The sequence below is a fragment of the Schistocerca piceifrons genome, chromosome 2, assembly GCF_021461385.2.
Source record: "Schistocerca piceifrons isolate TAMUIC-IGC-003096 chromosome 2, iqSchPice1.1, whole genome shotgun sequence".
Taxonomy (NCBI): Eukaryota; Metazoa; Arthropoda; class Insecta; order Orthoptera; family Acrididae; genus Schistocerca; species Schistocerca piceifrons.
In genome coordinates this window covers 238,615,781-238,634,281 of record NC_060139.1, presented here as the reverse complement: position 1 = coordinate 238,634,281, position 18,501 = coordinate 238,615,781, and the positions used below count along the sequence as shown (strand labels likewise).

Sequence of the window (18,501 nt, the reverse complement as noted above, 5' to 3'; positions counted from 1 at the left end):
CAATAGGAGTTGAGATTGTATTGCATTCTGCCATTCGAAATCTTTGCAGAATTTCTTCTGTGTATTTCTCTTGACTTATCATTATTGCTCCATCTTCATATTGCTTTATTTTTATGCCAAGAAAATTGTCAAGACTGCCAGTTGTTATTTCGAATTCATGTTGTAAAACATCCATAAAAACAGCAATCTCTTTCTTGTTACTGCCGACAATCAGGCCATCATCAACGTAGATTGCCACATAAAGGCTATTTCCATTTTGTCTACGATAAAATAGGCATGGGTCTGCATCACTGTTTGAAAAACCAGCTTTCTTCATGAACTCAACAAAACGTTTGTTCCAGCAACGTGGCGCTTGCTTCAACCCATAAAGACCTTTTTTTAAGAAACATACTCGGCCTGTACCATCTTCGAAACCTTCTGGTTGTTCCATATATACTTCATCTTCAAGTATTCCATTCAAAAAAGCTGTCTTTACATCGAATTGTTCTAGCAGCATTTTCTTTGAAGCAGCTACAGCCAACAGAGTTCGTATGGTGTCATAACGTGCCACAGGGCTAAAGGCGTCGTCATAATCAATTCCTGCTTTCTGAATACAGCCTTTTGAAACCAATCTGGCTTTAAAGCGAGTACCTCCATTGACTGCGACCTTTCGCCGTAGAACCCAGCGGTTTTGCAATACTTTGGCATTCTTCGGACGGTCAACCAGCGCCCAGGTATTGTTTTCCTTAAGTGATTGAAGTTCTTCACTAATAGCTTGCATCCATTCTTCCTTCTCGTTTGACTGCAATATTTCTGAAAAACAGTTTGGATCTTTGTATCCAAGTGCATCAACTTTTGTTGCCATACAAAATTCACCACTTTCCATCCAGGTTGGTTTTCTTCGTTGTCTTTTATTCTTCTGTTTCTCTTCATTAGAAGATTCAGCAGCTTCTGCTTTTAGAAATTCTGTTAATTCTTTATTTTCTTCAGATTCACTCGACTCTTTACTTTCTCTAGAATCGACAGTGCCAATTTTTTCTTGAGTTTGGCTTCCTCCTGAAGTGTACAGCCTAGGAGATTTACATTGGTCATCTTTAGATGAATTCGGATCATTAAATTCTTCCCGAGGGACTTCAAATTCAACATGATCACTATGTAAATCACAAACAATTTCTGGCTTAAATTTTACATCGTGACTCAACACCACTTTTTTTTTAGATGGAATCCAAACTCTGAACCCATCTTTGTCATTAACATATCCAACAAGTCGTCCAAAAACTGCCTTATCATCAAACTTGGAACGGAATTGTTTGTTAATGTGAACATAGCAGCCTGTACCAAAAATTCTGAGATGATCGCATTGACCGGGCAACTTCAACAATGGTCCTATTTTCCCGTTCAGCCACACCATTTTGTTCAGGAGTGTAAGGAGGAGGAATCAGTAGCTCTATTCCCCCGTCTGCAAGCAGTTCACTGACATTCTTATTGTTAAATTCTTTGCCACCATCACATCTAAATTGTTTGACAACATGTCCATTAGTTCGTGCTTCATTTAAAAACTGCTTAAGCACAGTACACACTTCACTTTTGTGTCTTAAAAAGAAAATTCGACGAAATTTACTAAAATCGTCTTTGAAACATACATAATAATGCTTGCCTCCAAAAGATTTCGTGCTCATTGGTCCATTTACATCCGCGTGGATTAATTCACCAGTACTGGTAGCGCGTATTGTTCGTGTTTTGAATGGCAGCCTATGCATCTTTCCAACCGCACAGCCGTCACAAAATTCACTCTTGGTATCTTCCACATTAATGTTCATTCCTTTTAAAATATTCTTCACATGTTGTTTATTCTGATGACCAAACCTTTCATGGTACACTTGCAATGTTTCGGATGAAGTCATCAAGCTCATACGATTCATTTTTGCATTTCTAACAACACGCATGTTCAACACATAAAGTCCATTTTTCACATAACCTGTCATAACAATATTGCCACTGACTTGTTTTCGAACACAGACATTATTGTAACTAAAATTAGTACTGTAGCCTCTGCAGGCAATGGCTCTCACAGAGAACAGATTAGCACTTGCATCAGGGACGTATAAAACATTGTCCATTCTAGCATTGTACCTTTTATTGTTTCGTCGGATTTGGATGTAAACTATTCCTTGACCGTATGCACACATTTCCACATTTTGCTTTCCCAATGAAATTACTTGAGGAACATCAAATTCACTATACGAAACAAAATACTGTTTGTTGGGAGTGATACGATTTGTAGCGCCACTGTCGCAATACCATTTATTTGGGTCACTGTGATTACTGGTACACACACCCATAGCGTAAGAAGTAAATGCAGCGTGTTCACTGTCTCGCTTCTTTTCTTTTATTGCTGTCACGAGTGTTCTGTGGACACTCTGCTGCCCAGTGACCTAATTGTTTGCATTTATTACACGGAAACTTCTGTTTTAATTGTGACTTCGTCATCTTTACTTGCTGATTACTTGTTTGCCGTTTTCTCGTTTTAGAAACGACAAAAGCAGCACTTCCATTGACGTCTTGTTCACGCAGTTCAATAGTAAAGAGTTTTTCAATCAATAAATTCAAGCTTTGCTTTTCTGTCGGTATCGTATCCCAGAGATCCTTAAAATTGTCGGGAAATACAGAAGCGTCCGATCTTACCCGTCGGCTTTGACCCATGACGTCACAAATACCGCGGAAACGACTATAAACAATTCCAATATGGCGGATATAAAAACATCGCATACGTATTGTAAACACTGAAATACACAAGTTTCACAAAAAGCCTAATGACTGTAACGGGACAAGCGTGGGAAATTAGGGGTTTTTGGGTGCGGAGAAACTAAATATACCGAAATGTAGCCACCGACCGCCATTCAAAACCACGCAAAACAACGAAATAAATCAACATCACAAAACTGACCAAATACCAAAAAACACATTCCTATCCATAATCGGACACTTCCCTTAACCTATATAGCTCAACAGAACCTACCGATCACATCTCCCAATAGAAAACTAAGAAACGAAAGCTTCCCTTACACCTACATACATCGGCACTTATGCAGTTTAGCAGGTACGGAAAAAATTTTTCATTTTTTTTCAAAATTTGATCATCATGTGTCGTTATGCGGTGGGGGGAGTCTGCAGTGCCCCCCCATCCCCCCACAGGCTTCATTAGTGTCAAATCAATATTTTCGAATCATAGGCGGCCGCTGCCGCGGCCGCATTCCAAAAAAAAACTCCCAACCTAACCTCGTATTCAGGGCTACGCTACAGATCAATATGTTCATCAAATTGCTTCATATTACGTATACATGTTCATTAGTGTCAAATCAATATTTTCGAATCATAGGCGGCCGCTGCCGCGGCCGCATTCCAAAAAAAAAACTCCCAACCTAACCTCAAGTGGGCTACGCTACAGATCAATATGTTCATCAAATTGCTTCATATTACGTATACATGTTCATTAGTGTCAAATCAATATTTTCGAATCATAGGCGGCCGCTGCCGCGGCCGCATTCCAAAAAAAAACTCCCAACCTAACCTCGTATTCAGGGCTACGCTACAGATCAATGTGTAGGTCCCTTACGTCACGGGTCAAAGCCGACGCGTGAGATCGGATGTTTCCAACCTATACCCAATACACAAAACATACATAAATAACCAAAAAACAAAACGGAACTTACCTCAAAAAAGTTCCCCACCACACGAAACAAACGAAAACCATGAACACACCACCAGAGAGCACGACAAACAAAAACAAGACATCTACAAACACGCCACAATCGCAAATCAAACTCCGCGCCGTAATGACGTCACACACCACAACACGCTTACGTCACGGGTCAAAGCCGACGGGTAAGATCGGACGCTTCTGTTTTCCCAGTGTAGACAAAATTCGATCATTTAAGATTCTTTCAGATAGCGTATTTTCTTCATGTTTTGATAATTCATCGTTCAGGTCCACAAATAACTTTTGCAGTTTGGCCACATGTGCACTAATATCTTCCGATTCATCACGTTTAACACGGAAAAATGTTTCAATCAACATATTCAAACGCTGAGTACTGCTACGTTCAAATCGGGCGCGTAATTTGTCCCAGATTTCTTTAGCATTCTTGCACGTTAAGACGAGTTCTGCAACAGGTTTACTTAGCGCACTTGCTATAAGACTTGCTGCCTTTGCGTCGTCCTTGAGCCATTCCACATACGCTTCTTTTTGTTCACTTGTCGCATCTTGCGACAACTCTACACGTTCACGTGTACCGTTAATAATATCTTCTAGTCCATATGAACGTAGCACCATAGAAATATGCCATTTCCATTTGGCCCAGTCGTCAGGTCCTTCAAGCTTATCAATGCTGACCTTATAATCGCCGCTAGCAGTCATGTTTCTTTACAGACATACGCTCATTTCAAATATTGTTTTAATTAAACTGTGTTGTTTGCCTTTACACGTGTACTGGGCCCATAACCTGATGAAAAATATTATTTAAAGGCAAGAAAACATTTTATTAACTTTGTAATTACACCATGGATACGAAAAAAAAAACACATTTACTGTAAGAAAATACACAGAAGTTACACACAAGCCAAGAATAAAGATATTGACAGCAGTCATGGAGCAGCGCATAAATAGAGACGTCAAAGAATTTTTTCTTTTCTTTTAACAAATATCTTGCAACTGTAAAAGAGAACTGTGTCTAACAGCAAGATGGAGTACTGACCCTGAAATTGTTCAATATTATAAAAACTATTGTGCGGCACTAAGAAAAGTTATTAAAAAGTCCAGAAGCATTTGTTTCGTGTCTGAGATCAGTAACTCTGATAATAAAATTAAAGCAATTTGGAATATTATTGAAAGGGAAACAGGGCAACCAAGAGCACAGGAAGACTTTAGTGCCATAAAACTAAATTACAAGTGTACTAACAAACAATCAAAAATTGAAAATATTTTCAATAATCATTTTTTAAATGTTATGGAGAAAATAGGATCTAGATCTCCACTAGAAGAGGCAAGGCTACTAATAGAAGAGGCCATACCTGTGCAGTTTGAAACAACTGTATTTCCACCAACCTCTCCCTCTGAAATCAGTAAATTAATAAACTCACTGAAAAGGGAATTGATGGTATTTCCAGCAAGGTACTTAAAGCTTGTTCCCCACAGATAAGTAGGATTCTCAGCCACGTATGTGCTCTTTGGAGCAGGGTGTTTTCTCCGATAGACTGAAATATGCCATTGTAAAACCATTGCATAAAAAGGGGGATACATCGGATGTCAACAACTACCACCCAATCTCTCTTCTGACAGCTCTATCAAAAATTTTTGAGAAAGTAATGTATTCAAGAGTAGCCTCCCATATTTGTAAAAATAAAGTACCAACAAAATGTCAGTTTGGTTTTCAGAAAGGATTTTCAACAGAAAATGCTATATACGCTTTCACTGATCAAATATTAAATGCTCTGAATAACCAGACATCACCCATTGGTATTTTTTGTGATCTCTCAAAGGCCTTTGATTGTGAAAATCATGGAATTCTTTTAGATAAGCTAAATCATTATGATTTGAGGGGGGCAGTGCACAAATGGTTTAATTCATACTTAACTGGAAGAATGCAGAAAGTTGAAATAAGTGGTTCATGTAATGTTAAAACAACAGCTGATTCCTCAAACTAGGGGGCTATCAAGTACGGGGTCCCACAGGGTTCGGTCTTAGGTCCTTTGCTGTTCTTGATATACATTAATGACTTACCATTCCACATTGATGAAGATGCAAAGTTAGTTCTTTTTGTTGATGATACAAGTATAGTAATAACATCCAAAAGCCAAGAACTAAGTGATGTAATTGTAAATGATGTTTTTCACAAAATTATTAAGTGGTTCTCAGCAAACAGACTCTCTTTAAATTTTGATAAAACACGGTATATACAGTTCCGTACAGTAAATGGTACAACTCCAGTAATAAATATAGACTTCGAACAGAAGTCTCTAGCTAAGGTAGAATTTTCAAAATTTTTAGGTGTGTCCATTGATGAGAGGTTAAACTGGAAGCAACACTTTGATGGTCTGCTGAAACGTCTGAGTTCAGCTACATATGCAATTAGGGTTATTGCTTTCATATGGCATCATATTCTGGGGTAATTCATTGTTGAGTAGAAAAGTATTCATTGCTCAAAAACGTGTAATCAGAATAATTGCTGGAGCCCACCCACGGTCATCCTGCAGATATCTATTTAAGGTTCTAGGGATCCTCACAGTAACCTCACAGTATATATATTCACTTATGAAATTTGTTGTTAATAATCCAACCCAGTTCAAAAGTAATAGCAGTGTGCATAGCTATAACACCAGGAGAAAGGATGATCTTCACTATGCAGGGTTAAATCTAACTTTGGCACAGAAAGGAGTAAATTATGCTGCCACAAAAGTCTTTGGTCACCTACCAAACAGCATCAAAAACCTGACAGATAGCCAACCAACATTTAAAAATAAATTAAAAGAATTTCTAGATGACAACTCCTTCTGCTCATTGGCTGAATTTTTAGATATAAATTAAGGGAGGGGGGAAAAATAATAATAATAAAAAAAAATAAAACCCAACTTAAACATTAGTGTCATGCAATATTTTGTGTAATGTAATGTCTTGTACAGACATCTTTTATTAACCTGACACGTTCCACATCATTACAAAGTGTCGTATTCATGATCTATGGAACAAGTATTAATCTAATCTAATCATCAGTGCAGTAATTTGAGTGCGTCAGGTTCCACCGAGCTCATCAATTACTCTGTGATGGACAATTTCGCTGCAGATGTGGAGGACCAATTGCATAATAACCTGTCGAGCAACCGCCATGACCACTTTGACCCTCCATCTAGACACTTCCTTCATTTGGACTTTATATTGCAATTTACCTCTGACATACGATACATCAAGGGTGCAGATAATGTGGTTGCAGATTTTTTGTCTTGTGTTGGCGCTCTCACAACTCTGATAGACCTCTCTAACTTGCCTCAGATACAGTCTGCCGACACGGACACTATGGACCTTATTTCCGATCACAGCTTGTCACTCAAACCTGTGCGATCCACCTTTCCCAGTGTCATAGGTGTATGCTGCATCCCTTCATACTCAAACCTCTACAGAGACAAGGTTCGACAAATTACACAACCTAACTCATCCAAGTGTGAGAGCCTCTACCAGATTTATTTCACCGCGCTTCGTCTGGCACAACATGCATCACGACTGACAAGCCAGGGCCCATGCCTGCATTCCGTGCCAACAAAATAAAGTTTTGCGGCACACATGGCCCCCACTAGGCAGCTTCATTGCTCCTCCCAGTCGTTTCCAGCACGTTCACATCAACTTGGTGGGCCCCCTCACCCCCTCCGAGGGTTACAGATATGTGCTATCTATTATAAACAGAACATCTCATTGGGTGGAAGCTGCCTTGCTACCCAGTATTACATCCGAATCAGTGGCACAATTCTTCATAGACACTTGGATTTGATGCTTTGGCTGCCCTGTTTACTTGACGACCGACCAAGGCTGTCAATTTGAGTCTGCCTTGTTTTCTAAACTATGTAGGCTGCGCAGCATCAAGAAAAGTCATTCAACAGCATACCACCCTCAAAAGCAATGGCGTCATGGAACATTGGCATAGGACGCTTAAGATGGCCCTACATTGCCATGGCCTCCTTTGGATGGAAGCCCTGCCATTCGTCTTACTCGGTTTGCGGACCACTTTCAAGGAAGACCTTAAAGGGTCAGTGGCTGAGTTCATCTACAGCCAGTCCCTAACACTGCCAGGCGAACTTGTTGCTCCTACTGCAGTTGCCAAACCGTCCGAACTGCCGTCCTTGGTAGAACGGGTGAGGTTACACTGTAACAAGCTTCAACCCCTGCCCCCTTCCAGCCACAGTCTGCTGCACACATATGTTCCCAAGGTGCTCAACACTTGCGAATTTGTGTTCCTTTGCGATGACAATGTAAAAGCCCCATTACAGCCCCCTTACACAGGCCCGTACACAGTTGTCAAATGAACCAGTAACACAATGGACATTGTAATTAAGGGCTCAGTAACTACTGTCTCCCTCAACAGGGTTAAACCTGCTTGCATCGAGTTTTCCCCTACCTCACCCACTGTTGAAGAGACCACATTCTCTGGCCACCCTCGGCCTTCTTCCTCTGCTCATGATTCGAGTAAAATCATGCTTACACCGGCCCCGTCAACGATCCCACACTCATTCCGGGGTTTTCCGTCTCCCGGCTCCCATAGCAGAGGCCCCAGCTCCCAGGGCTCTAATATAACAGTTCCATCTTTGTGCGACAGCACACCACACTGCTCTTCTAACCAGTACAGCCTGCAGGTTCCTGCCACGCCCACTCAGACCTCACCGTCTGACACTTACCCCTCTACTTGCAGCACACCACCCTCACCGTGCTACGGTTTCCCCACCCCACCGGCTCAGCATACCTCTCCGTTAGCAGGCACCACTTACGAGCTCTTTACCCACATTCATCCTAATGACATTTGTGGTTTATCTGTCATTGTTAGTGGTGATACCGCATTAGTGCTGCTTGTGTGTGATGAATCATGTGACTCTTTAGGCGGTGTGTCACAACGTATAGTGAAGTGTTTCAAAATCTCTCGAAGTGCTACATGTGGCAACCTACGTGCTTACGTTAGGCCAAGTGGAAAGGTGATCATTAAGTTCCCTGCCGATGACACCCTTCCACACCAGCGCTCCTGCACCGGCCGATGACTACGACCGCCTACGTTGCTTCAAGACTTCAGCATCAGCATCAGCATCCCAGGATTTGCTCCACCCTCTCCTCCCACATGGCCCGTGCCATTAGACGCGGAGGAACTCACTGTAACCCACTTAACCCCCCCCCCCTCCCCTACCATCGCATACGTACTCCATACTGCAGGGGGGGGGGGGGGCTATCATATGTGTATTATGTCTTCGAGTTGACTTTTGTTTCGTATACTTCCAGGACCTCAGTTCCGGCCTAGTCTTCGACCTGTACGTTTGTCATGTATTAAAAGTATTGATGATTATAAGAGAGAACCGTGGTCATTACCTTACCACCTTGATATCTCCTTCAACTATTTCATAGATATCATAGAATCAAACTTTTCTATCACAGATAAAGTACCTGTTGGAAGTCTTGCTGAGAACAATTCTGAAGCTAATCAACTGAATGAACTTGAAATCAAGGATATTTTGCAGCTCATCAGAGAACGTAAAAACAAAAATCTGCTGGATGGTATGAAATTTCTCCATTTTTACTTAAACAGTGTGAAAACAGTCTAGCATATCCTTTGGTGCATCTAATAAATAGTGTATTAAAAGAAGGAGTGTTTCCTGACATACTAAAATTAGCCATTGTTAAACCTCTCTACAAAAAAGGTGATAAACAACTAGTAGAAAATTACAGACCACTCACTTTAACTTACATTTTTAGCAAGTTAATTGAAAAAATAATTCTGAAATATATGTTAGAGCATTATAATAAGCACAACATTCTGGGAGATTTTCAGCATGGTTTCAGAAGTGGTCATAGCACCATGACTGCAACACTTGAATTTATGCTGAAAGCTCTTGCTAAAATTGATGAAGGTGTGCAAGTAGCTGGAGTTTTCCTAGACCTATCAAAGGCTTTTGATACGGTTGATCATAAGGTACTTCTGTCAAAACCGGCCAGGAAGGGCATAAGTGGAAAACCATTGCACCTCATCACATCATATTTAAAAAGGAGAAGACAGTGTACCTCAGTCTCACACAATAATGGAGAAACATTAAAAAGTTATACATTAAGGGCCAGGAATATTAAATTTGCTGTGCCTCAGGGATCGATAATTGGTCACTTCCATTTTATATGTTACGTCAATGACTTTCCAAAGATAGTAAAAAATGATACCTTCATTACAATGTATGCAGATGACACTTCAGGCCTTTGTTGGGGAAATGATATTCTTAATCTTGGCATAGAGGTAAAAAATTTATAGATATTGCAAAGGAAAAGTTTGAAAATGACAATCTAAAAGTCAACTTACAAAAAACAAATATAATCCCCTTCAATGTTGGTGATTTGCAAACTTGTATTGATTTTCAAGATAGTAATATTTTAGGGAAAATCTGCAGTGAGTGTAAATTCCTAGGTATATGCATAGATAGCAAACTACTATGGACACAACAAATTGACAACATATGTACAAGGCTATCATCTAGCCTATATGTTTTAAGGAGAATAACTCCATATGTCAATACCCAAACAATGAGGATAATGTATTGTGGTTTAATACATCCATTTCTACCATATAGTCTTGTATTGAGGCGCACGGCTTCCATATTTAACCAAAATATTGGTGGATTAAAGAAAAAAGTAGATTCTCACAAAAGTAAAGTAAAAAATAATGCTACCATTTTTCAGCAAAATATTCCGGGATTGAAGAATAAAGTATATGAGCTTCTGGTTTGTTTAGATGACATTGAATCTGATAATGTAATAGATATACTATGCCTGTCTGAGCATCACATTGTGTCTGATATGGAAAAGGTAAATATCAGTGGTTATAAACTAGCTGCACATATGAGTAGAGAGAATAAGGTGAGAGGAGGAGGTGCCATATATGTCAAAAGTTATCACTGTGTAAAAAGCTTAGATACAAAAAAGTTTCGTCTAGAGCAACATATAGAAGCATGTGCCTATCAACTTAAACTGAAGGAGGGCTCTTTTATAATTGTATCAGTATATAGGTCCCCTTCAGGAAACTTTCATTTATTCCTGGAAAACTTGGATGCCTTGTTGTGCTGTCTGTCAGATAGGGGAAAGCAAATTATTATTTGTGGGGACTTCAATATTGATTCATTAAAATAGTGTAATAGGAAGAATGACCTGGAAGTCTTGCTCAGTTCTTTCAATTTGACATCTGTCATTGATTTTCCTACTCAGGTAGTAAAGGACAGCAGCACATTGAGAGATAACACTTTATAGATCAAGATATGTTTAAAAACATAAATGCTTGTCCTATTGTGAATGGCCTTTCTGATCATGGTAATAATAATAATAATAATAATGAGCGTATGGCATTGGTGGCCGGGAGACCACTCATGGGGCGGTTCGGCCGCCGCTCCACAAGTTCTTTAATACCACTATGGCGACTTGCGAGTAAATGAGGATGAAATGATGATCAAAGAGACATACAACACCCAGTCATCTCGAGGCAGAGAAAATCCCAGACCCCGCCGGGAATCGAACCCGGGACCCCATGCGCGGAAGCGAGGACGCTACCGCAAGACCATGAGCCGCGGACTCTGATCACCCAAACAGCCAAATATTATAAAAACTACTGTGCTACATTAAGAAAGGTTATTAAAAAGTTCAGAAGCATGTGCATCATGTCTGAGATTAATACCTCTGATAAAAAAATCAAAACAATTTGGAATATTATTACAAGGGAGATGGGGCAATCAAGAGTACAGGATGATGGCATTACCATAAAAGCGAATGGAAACTTGACAAAAAACAAGCCAGAAGTCAAAAACATTTTGAATAATCATTTTTTAAATGTTGTAGAGAAAATAGGATCTAAATGTTCATGAGAAGAAGCAAGGCAGTTAATGAAAAAGCCTTACCCACACAATTTGATGCAATTGAAATTCCACCCACCTCTCCTTCTGTAATTAGGAAGATAATAAACTCTCTCAAGAATAAAAGCTCACATGGAATTGATGGCATTTCCAGCAGGATAATAAAAGCTTGTTCCCAAGAGATAAGTGGAATTATTAGCCACATATGTAATAGCTATCTGAAGCAGTGTATTTTCCCAGATAGACTGAAGTATGCCATTGTTAAACCACTGCATAAAAGGGGGGATATATCAGATGTCAACAACTACTGCCCAATCTCTCTTCCGACTGCCTTATCCAAAATTCTTGAAAAAGTAATGTATTGTACAGTAGCTTCACACCTTTGTAAAAATAAAGTTTTAACAAAATGTCAGTTTGGTTTCCAGAAAGGTTTTTCAACAGAAAATGGTATGTATACTTTCACTAATGAAATATTAAATGCTCTGAGTAACTGGAAGTCACCTGTTGGGATTTTTTGTGATCTCTCAAAGGCTTTTGATTGTGTAAATCATGGAATACTTCTAGATAAGCTCTGGTTCTCTGCAAATGGGCTCTCATTCAACTTTGACAAAACACAGTATATACAGTTCCACACAGTAAATTGAATGACACCATTAATAAATATAGACTTTGATCAGAAATCGGTAGCTAAGGTAGAATATTCAAAATTTCTAGGTGTGTGCATTGATGAGGGGTTGAACTGGAAAAAACACACTGAAGATCTCTTTAAATGTTTGAGTTCAGCTACTTATACTATTAGAGTCATTGCAAATTTTGGCGATATACATCTCAGTAAATTAGTTTACCATGCCTATTTTCATTCTCTGCTTTTATATGGCATCATATTCTGGGGTAACTCATTGTTGAGTAAAAGAGCGTTCATTGCACAAAAATGTGTAATCAGAATAATTGCTAGAGCTCATCCAAGATCATCCTGCAGACACTTATTTAAAGAGCTAGGGATCTTCACTGTAGCCTCACAATATATATATATTCACTTATGAAATTTGTTATTAACAATCCAAGCGAATTCAAAAGTAATAGCAGTGTACATGGCTACAACACTAGGAGAAAGGATGATCTTCACTACTCAAGGTTAAATCTAACTTTAGCTCAGGAGGGGTAAATTATGCTGCCACAAAAGTCTTTGGTCACTTACCTAACAGCATCAAAAGTCTGACAGATAGCCATATAGCATTTAAAAGGAAATTACAAGAATTTCTGAATGGCAACTCCTTCTACTCATTAGATGAATCTTTGGATATAGTAAGTGGGTAATTTCCCCACCCCCCATCCAAAAAAAGAAAAAAAATATTAAGTGTTGTGTAATATTTTGTGTAATGTAATATCTTGTATAGACACCTTTTATTAACCTGACATGTTCCACATCATTACGAAGTGTCGTATTCATGATCTATGGAACAATTACTAATCTAATCTACTTGAGATGGATCAAGAATGCCCACACACAGATTCAAACACAGTACCAAACAACAAATATTAAGCAGAGCAATTAATTAGATGTTCTTGCATTAGCTGGATAAATGAGAGATGATATGCATTAATGAAATACAGGAGCTAAAGAAGTTTGCTGTAAACACTTAGAAACTATGAATAGTGTTACCTTTCTCATCTGGCACATCATGTATGTCAATCTCACTTAATATTCTGTCCACATTCATCAGTATGACATTACTACTTTCAGCTGTCTGCTGGGCTACTTCCAGTACTTCTTTGTCTTGCCTTGTCATAGCTGCTGTTACCTCTGCCACAGCTTCCACAGCTGAAGAATTCAGTTTCTCTGTGTCAGCTGAGTCTAAAGCGAGACCTACAATAACAATGTCACTAGCTGACAGTTTCTGATCACTTTTATCTGTTCTGTCTCTGATAATGGACTGCAGATTACTGAGTGCACTAGTGGTATGGTTTCCTGTTCCCATGATGAGTTCATGTAATCTTCTTGTTTTTGATCCCAGGTTTGAAACCTGTAACAGGAAATGTTTACATCTGCTCTTCGCCAGTTTTTTTAGATATATTTAATGAATCTTTTCCTTCTAGATGTTGGAAAAAGAAAGTAAGCAATAAACTTAAGTGGAGTACACATGGAATAAAAATTTTTAATGTCAGGAAAAGGAGAATTCACAATGTGTTAAAATCAAACAGAAATACTGATTTTGTTATGAATGTCCAACACAATAAACTGTATCCAGGAAAATTGTAGCTGCAGCTAAAAATTGGCCAACAATACTTTCTCCCTCCACCATAGTAATAATACAAAAGTAGTGTGGTCAGTTGTTCAGTCAGAATTAGGAGCCAAAGTTAAAACTCATGACATTTCAAAAATTAGATTTGAAAAAGAGTCTGTAATAAACCATGTTCAGATGTCAAACTGTTTCAATGAATTCTTCTTAAATGTAGTAATGTCAGATGAAGATATAGTAGCCTGTCAAGACAACGTACATTTCATAAGCTTGGAAACACATCTTTCAAACAGTTTAAAAAATCATCCAAAGGCATGTGGAAAGTGAAATTTTGTCTTTAAAAAACAAAACCTTGTCTACATGGGATGAAATACCCTTATCTGTAATCAGAAGAGTGTGTAATATCATTTCACAACCACTGTCAGCTATCAGAAACCAATCTTTTGATCAGTGTTGTTTTCCAAATGGCTCTGAGCACTATGCGACTTAACTTCTGAGGTCATCAGTCGCCTAGAACTTAGAACTAATTAAACCTAACTAACCTAAGGACATCACACACATCCATGCCTGAGGCAGGATTCGAACCTGCGACCGTAGCGGTCACGCGGTTCCAGACTGAAGCGCCTAGAACCGCACGGCCACACTGGCCGGCAAAACATGTTGGGTTAAAACCACTATTCAAATAGGGATTGACAGAAGATGTGAGGAATTACCTCCCTCTCTCTTCTGCTGGAAGCGTTTGAAAAGGCTTCAGTAAAACAAATTCAAAAATTTCTTAATGTGACTGTCATAATTTTTAAAAATCACTCCAGATTCCAACAAGGAGAAAGCACTGTAAATGCAATTAATGTGTTTGCTCAAAAGATATGCTCCTTGTTGGACAAGTGTAGAAAGGCCAGAAATATTCTGTGATCCAACAAAAGCTTTTGATTCAGTGAACCAGTCCTTACTTCTAAACAAATTACATAGATATGCAATGAGAGACCCAGCTTTACAATGGTTCACCTCTTACTTAACAGGTGGGGAACAAAGAGTAATTATAATATCAAATTCAAGAAATTGCTCCTCAGACCGGAAAACAATTGGCCAAGGAGTCTTGCAGGGTTTTATATGGGGTCCCTACCTGTTCCTTTTCTACATAAATGACCAACCACCTGCTACTGATGCTATTTCAGTTTTATTTGCTGATGATACATCAGTTCCAACTGAAAATGAGCCTGGGAAGAAACTTGGAAAGTGTCCTAAATACTTTAGAGAAACTTGAATCTTGGTTCCATCAAAATGGACTGAAACTACATGTAACTAAAACCAAAATGATTCAGTTTGAAGCTAAATCATTAGAATGAAGTGAAGTAAAGGTAATTTGCAATGATGAGTATATCACAGAAGCAAACACCATGAAGTTCTTAGGCCTGAATTCTTGATGAAAATGTAAATTAGACAGTACACATAGACCGCTTAGTAAACAAATTTAACAGCCTAGAAAGAAAAAAGAAAGGAAGGAAGGGAGGAAACATGTGTTGCCAAACAATGGGCGTTATGTTGACCACTGTCAAAAAATCAACTTACACTTAACTCTTTCCATTTCAACCACAATCATTATTTTATTGGGAAACATATGCCAACATGGAAAAACTGAAGGTTCACTGAAGCACCACAATAATGCAATGCAGCACTAAAATGGAGCTCTTTCAAGAGAAGCCAAGCCATTTCCACACTACCAGGTCCCACACTTGTGGTTCCGAGTATGACTGGAAACAGTGTATTGGCATGAAGAGTGGGCTGTAAACAAATATAAATAACCATTTATCTTAGTAGATGGGAGAGCAGTCCAGCAGTGGCTATGTGGATGAGAGTGTCACACCTTGACCGGGAAATATGGGACAGCACACAACTGCTAAATGGTCAGGCCTTTGATGCTTTGACTTTGGTGCTGTTCGTCTAAGCTACCAGTGAGCTGCTCCCTCATCCTGGGACACTGCTGTGACCCAACCCTGCACAGAAATGGTCCCACACACAGGACCACTTCAGTTGGTGTCTGAAGTCAACATCAGTTGAACTTTGGTGGATGTTAGGGCTTCCAAACACCACAAGGCCACATCTACAGCTTGCAGTTGTCATGCAATAAGTGGAGTGAGCAAGCTGTTGATTCTAATTGTGTGTGCTGAAGGTATAGGAACTTGAAAGTTATATTAATCAAACTGGCAGAGTTGATAGACATGCTGTATTTCATGGAACTCAGGGAGCACTATTTGCAGCCAGGTGTTTGCAGTGCACCCTTGCCATGGCATAAAGCACCTTGTGCAGAATCAATGTTAGGCACATGCCACCATTATGTCCATCCTACCAGCGTACTAAATTTAAAGTGGTTGATAAGAAGGTGTAGGATATAAATTGGTTGTTATTTGGAGCATTTGTGAAGTATTGTGAATTGGTGCTTTGCTGTCTTTGTTGTGGATGGAAGCTAAAGGTTTTGCAATGGCAGAGTCATGGACACAGGATGTTTCCAAGTGAGAGGCATTGTGGTTGTTACTGAATAAGGCAGCATAGTTATACATGGGTAAAACAGAGTTACTAAGTCAAATGGCTATTAAAGATGAGCTGTTGGTGCCAATCTAGCCATCAGGGGCTTAAGTAGATTCAACCACTACCAGTGTGATTACTGGTACTCCTTTTTCTTGTAGGTCAGCTGAAGATATAGTGTCTGTCTTGGAGAACCTGAAAATGTCAGCAGGGATGGCTATTTGGTCAGACAGTCAGTTGTTGCAAGTGACAAAGCTACAGTTGTTAGGAGAGGCAAAAACTTTTGTTAGGTGTATGGAGGCATTGAAAAATGCAAATACATTTGGGCAATCAGGTCAGGTCCTCCTGCAGTGATATAGAAGGCAAAACATTATGAGCTTTTTTTGGGAACAATTAAGTGGAATCATGAAAAGGCACAGTGAGGCAATGGAGAATTTTGTGAATGGGATGCATAAGATTAATGTAGATACATACAAGCTAGGAAAGAGTGATGAGGCAAATACAGTTATGCTACAGGAAGCAAAGCACAGGGTACTTGACACCCGAGGGGCCTGTCACCTGATATGTCAAGACAGGTTCAGACTGGTGTCTTGCAAGATATGTATTCTGGTGTCAGGTTAGCAACAGAATCTGAGAAGACTGATGTGGTGTGGGATAAACGGCAAATATTCTCTGCTAATGTGAAGTGCTATAGCAGGAATGGGAGACATTGAGAGGCAATGTTGACAGCTTTAACAGTGTGTATAGGATGGATATCAGCAACAGAATAATGGAAGCAGTAACAGAGGTGGCAAGGGGGAAATTGATTAATATTAAATGCAAGAGAGAACCTCAAGTCTGCAAGTGGTGATCATGGTAACTTTTGATGCATCAAGTACACTACATATGCAGAGGTGGATTGTGCTACATTAGAGAGTGTGAGGGGCAGGAAACATAGGGTTTTGTCGCACACAGGGGCACTTGTTTCTGTTGAAGTCTCCCCATTCAGGATGACATACTGCTCTTTGTCTCTTGGAAAACTTTCTACCCATCTGCATATGTCATTGGATAGACCATAAGCACACACTTTTTGGAGCAAGTGACAGTGCGGAACTGAGTCGAATGCCTTTTGAAAGTAGAGGAATATGGCATCAACCTGGGAGCCGGTATCTAGAGCTTGTTGTATATCATGTGCAAAGAGGGCCAGCTGTGTCTCACATGACTGCTGTTTCCTAAAACAATGCTGATTTCTGCAGATGAGCTTCTCAGAGGCTAGAAAGGTCATTATGTCTGAACACAAAATATGTTCCATGATTCTACAACAAATCGATGTCAGTGAAATTGGCCGGTAATTATGTGCATCTGATTTTCTACCCTTTTTATAGATTGTTATGACCTGGGCCTTCTTCCAGCCCCATGGAAATTTCTGCTGTTCCAATGATCTCTGATAGATGATGGATAAGAATGGTGCTATACTTGTAGCATTGTCAACAGAAATCTTACGGGGATTCCATCTGGACCAGATGCCTTCCTGGCGTCTAAGGATCTTAAGTGTTTTACAATCCCAGATACACTAAACACTATATCAGCCATCCTTGCATTTGTTTGATAACTGGAAGGGGGAATGGTGCTGCAGTCCTCTACCATAAACAAGTTTTTGAAAGCTAGGTTTAGAATTTTGGCCTTCTGTTTATCATCATCTGTTGCATTACCTGTACTGCCAGCAAGAGAAGGTATTGAATTATTTGTAGCGTTCATAGATTTTATGTACGACCAAAATTTTTTGGGGTTATTTTTAGAATCTGCAGGTAAAATATTGCTTTCAAATTTGACCTTTTGACAGCTGCTTTCATTTTCCATAATTTTTGTTTTTCAGCAGGGCAGTGATTATGTTTAAAATGATTGTGCAAAATTCTCTGCTTTCTCAGCAACTTCCTGATATGTTTGTCGAACCAAGGTAGATCCTTTCCCTCCCCTATATTTTTGCTAGGCACATGTTTCTCTAGCATGTGATGTGAAATACCTTTAAATTCTGACCAAACATGCTCAATATCTTTGTGTCCTGCAGTGAATGCTCGGAGCTGACTATGAAGATATTCATTAATGACACTTTTATTTGCTTTCCCAAACAATAAAACTCTATGCTGTTTCT

The 18,501-nt window shown here is 39.4% G+C and overlaps 1 protein-coding gene across 1 annotated transcript in view; it reads right to left on the bottom strand.

Annotated features, from left to right (window-relative positions):
- Window positions 1-18,501, bottom strand: part of LOC124777887 (adhesion G-protein coupled receptor G6-like) — a 206,878-nt gene that overhangs the window by 64,657 nt on the left and 123,720 nt on the right. Inside the window, exon 8 of the mRNA XM_047253432.1 lies at window positions 13,271-13,631. Within this exon, the coding sequence (XP_047109388.1) occupies window positions 13,271-13,631 (361 nt within the window). The remainder of the gene's footprint in view (window positions 1-13,270; window positions 13,632-18,501) is intronic.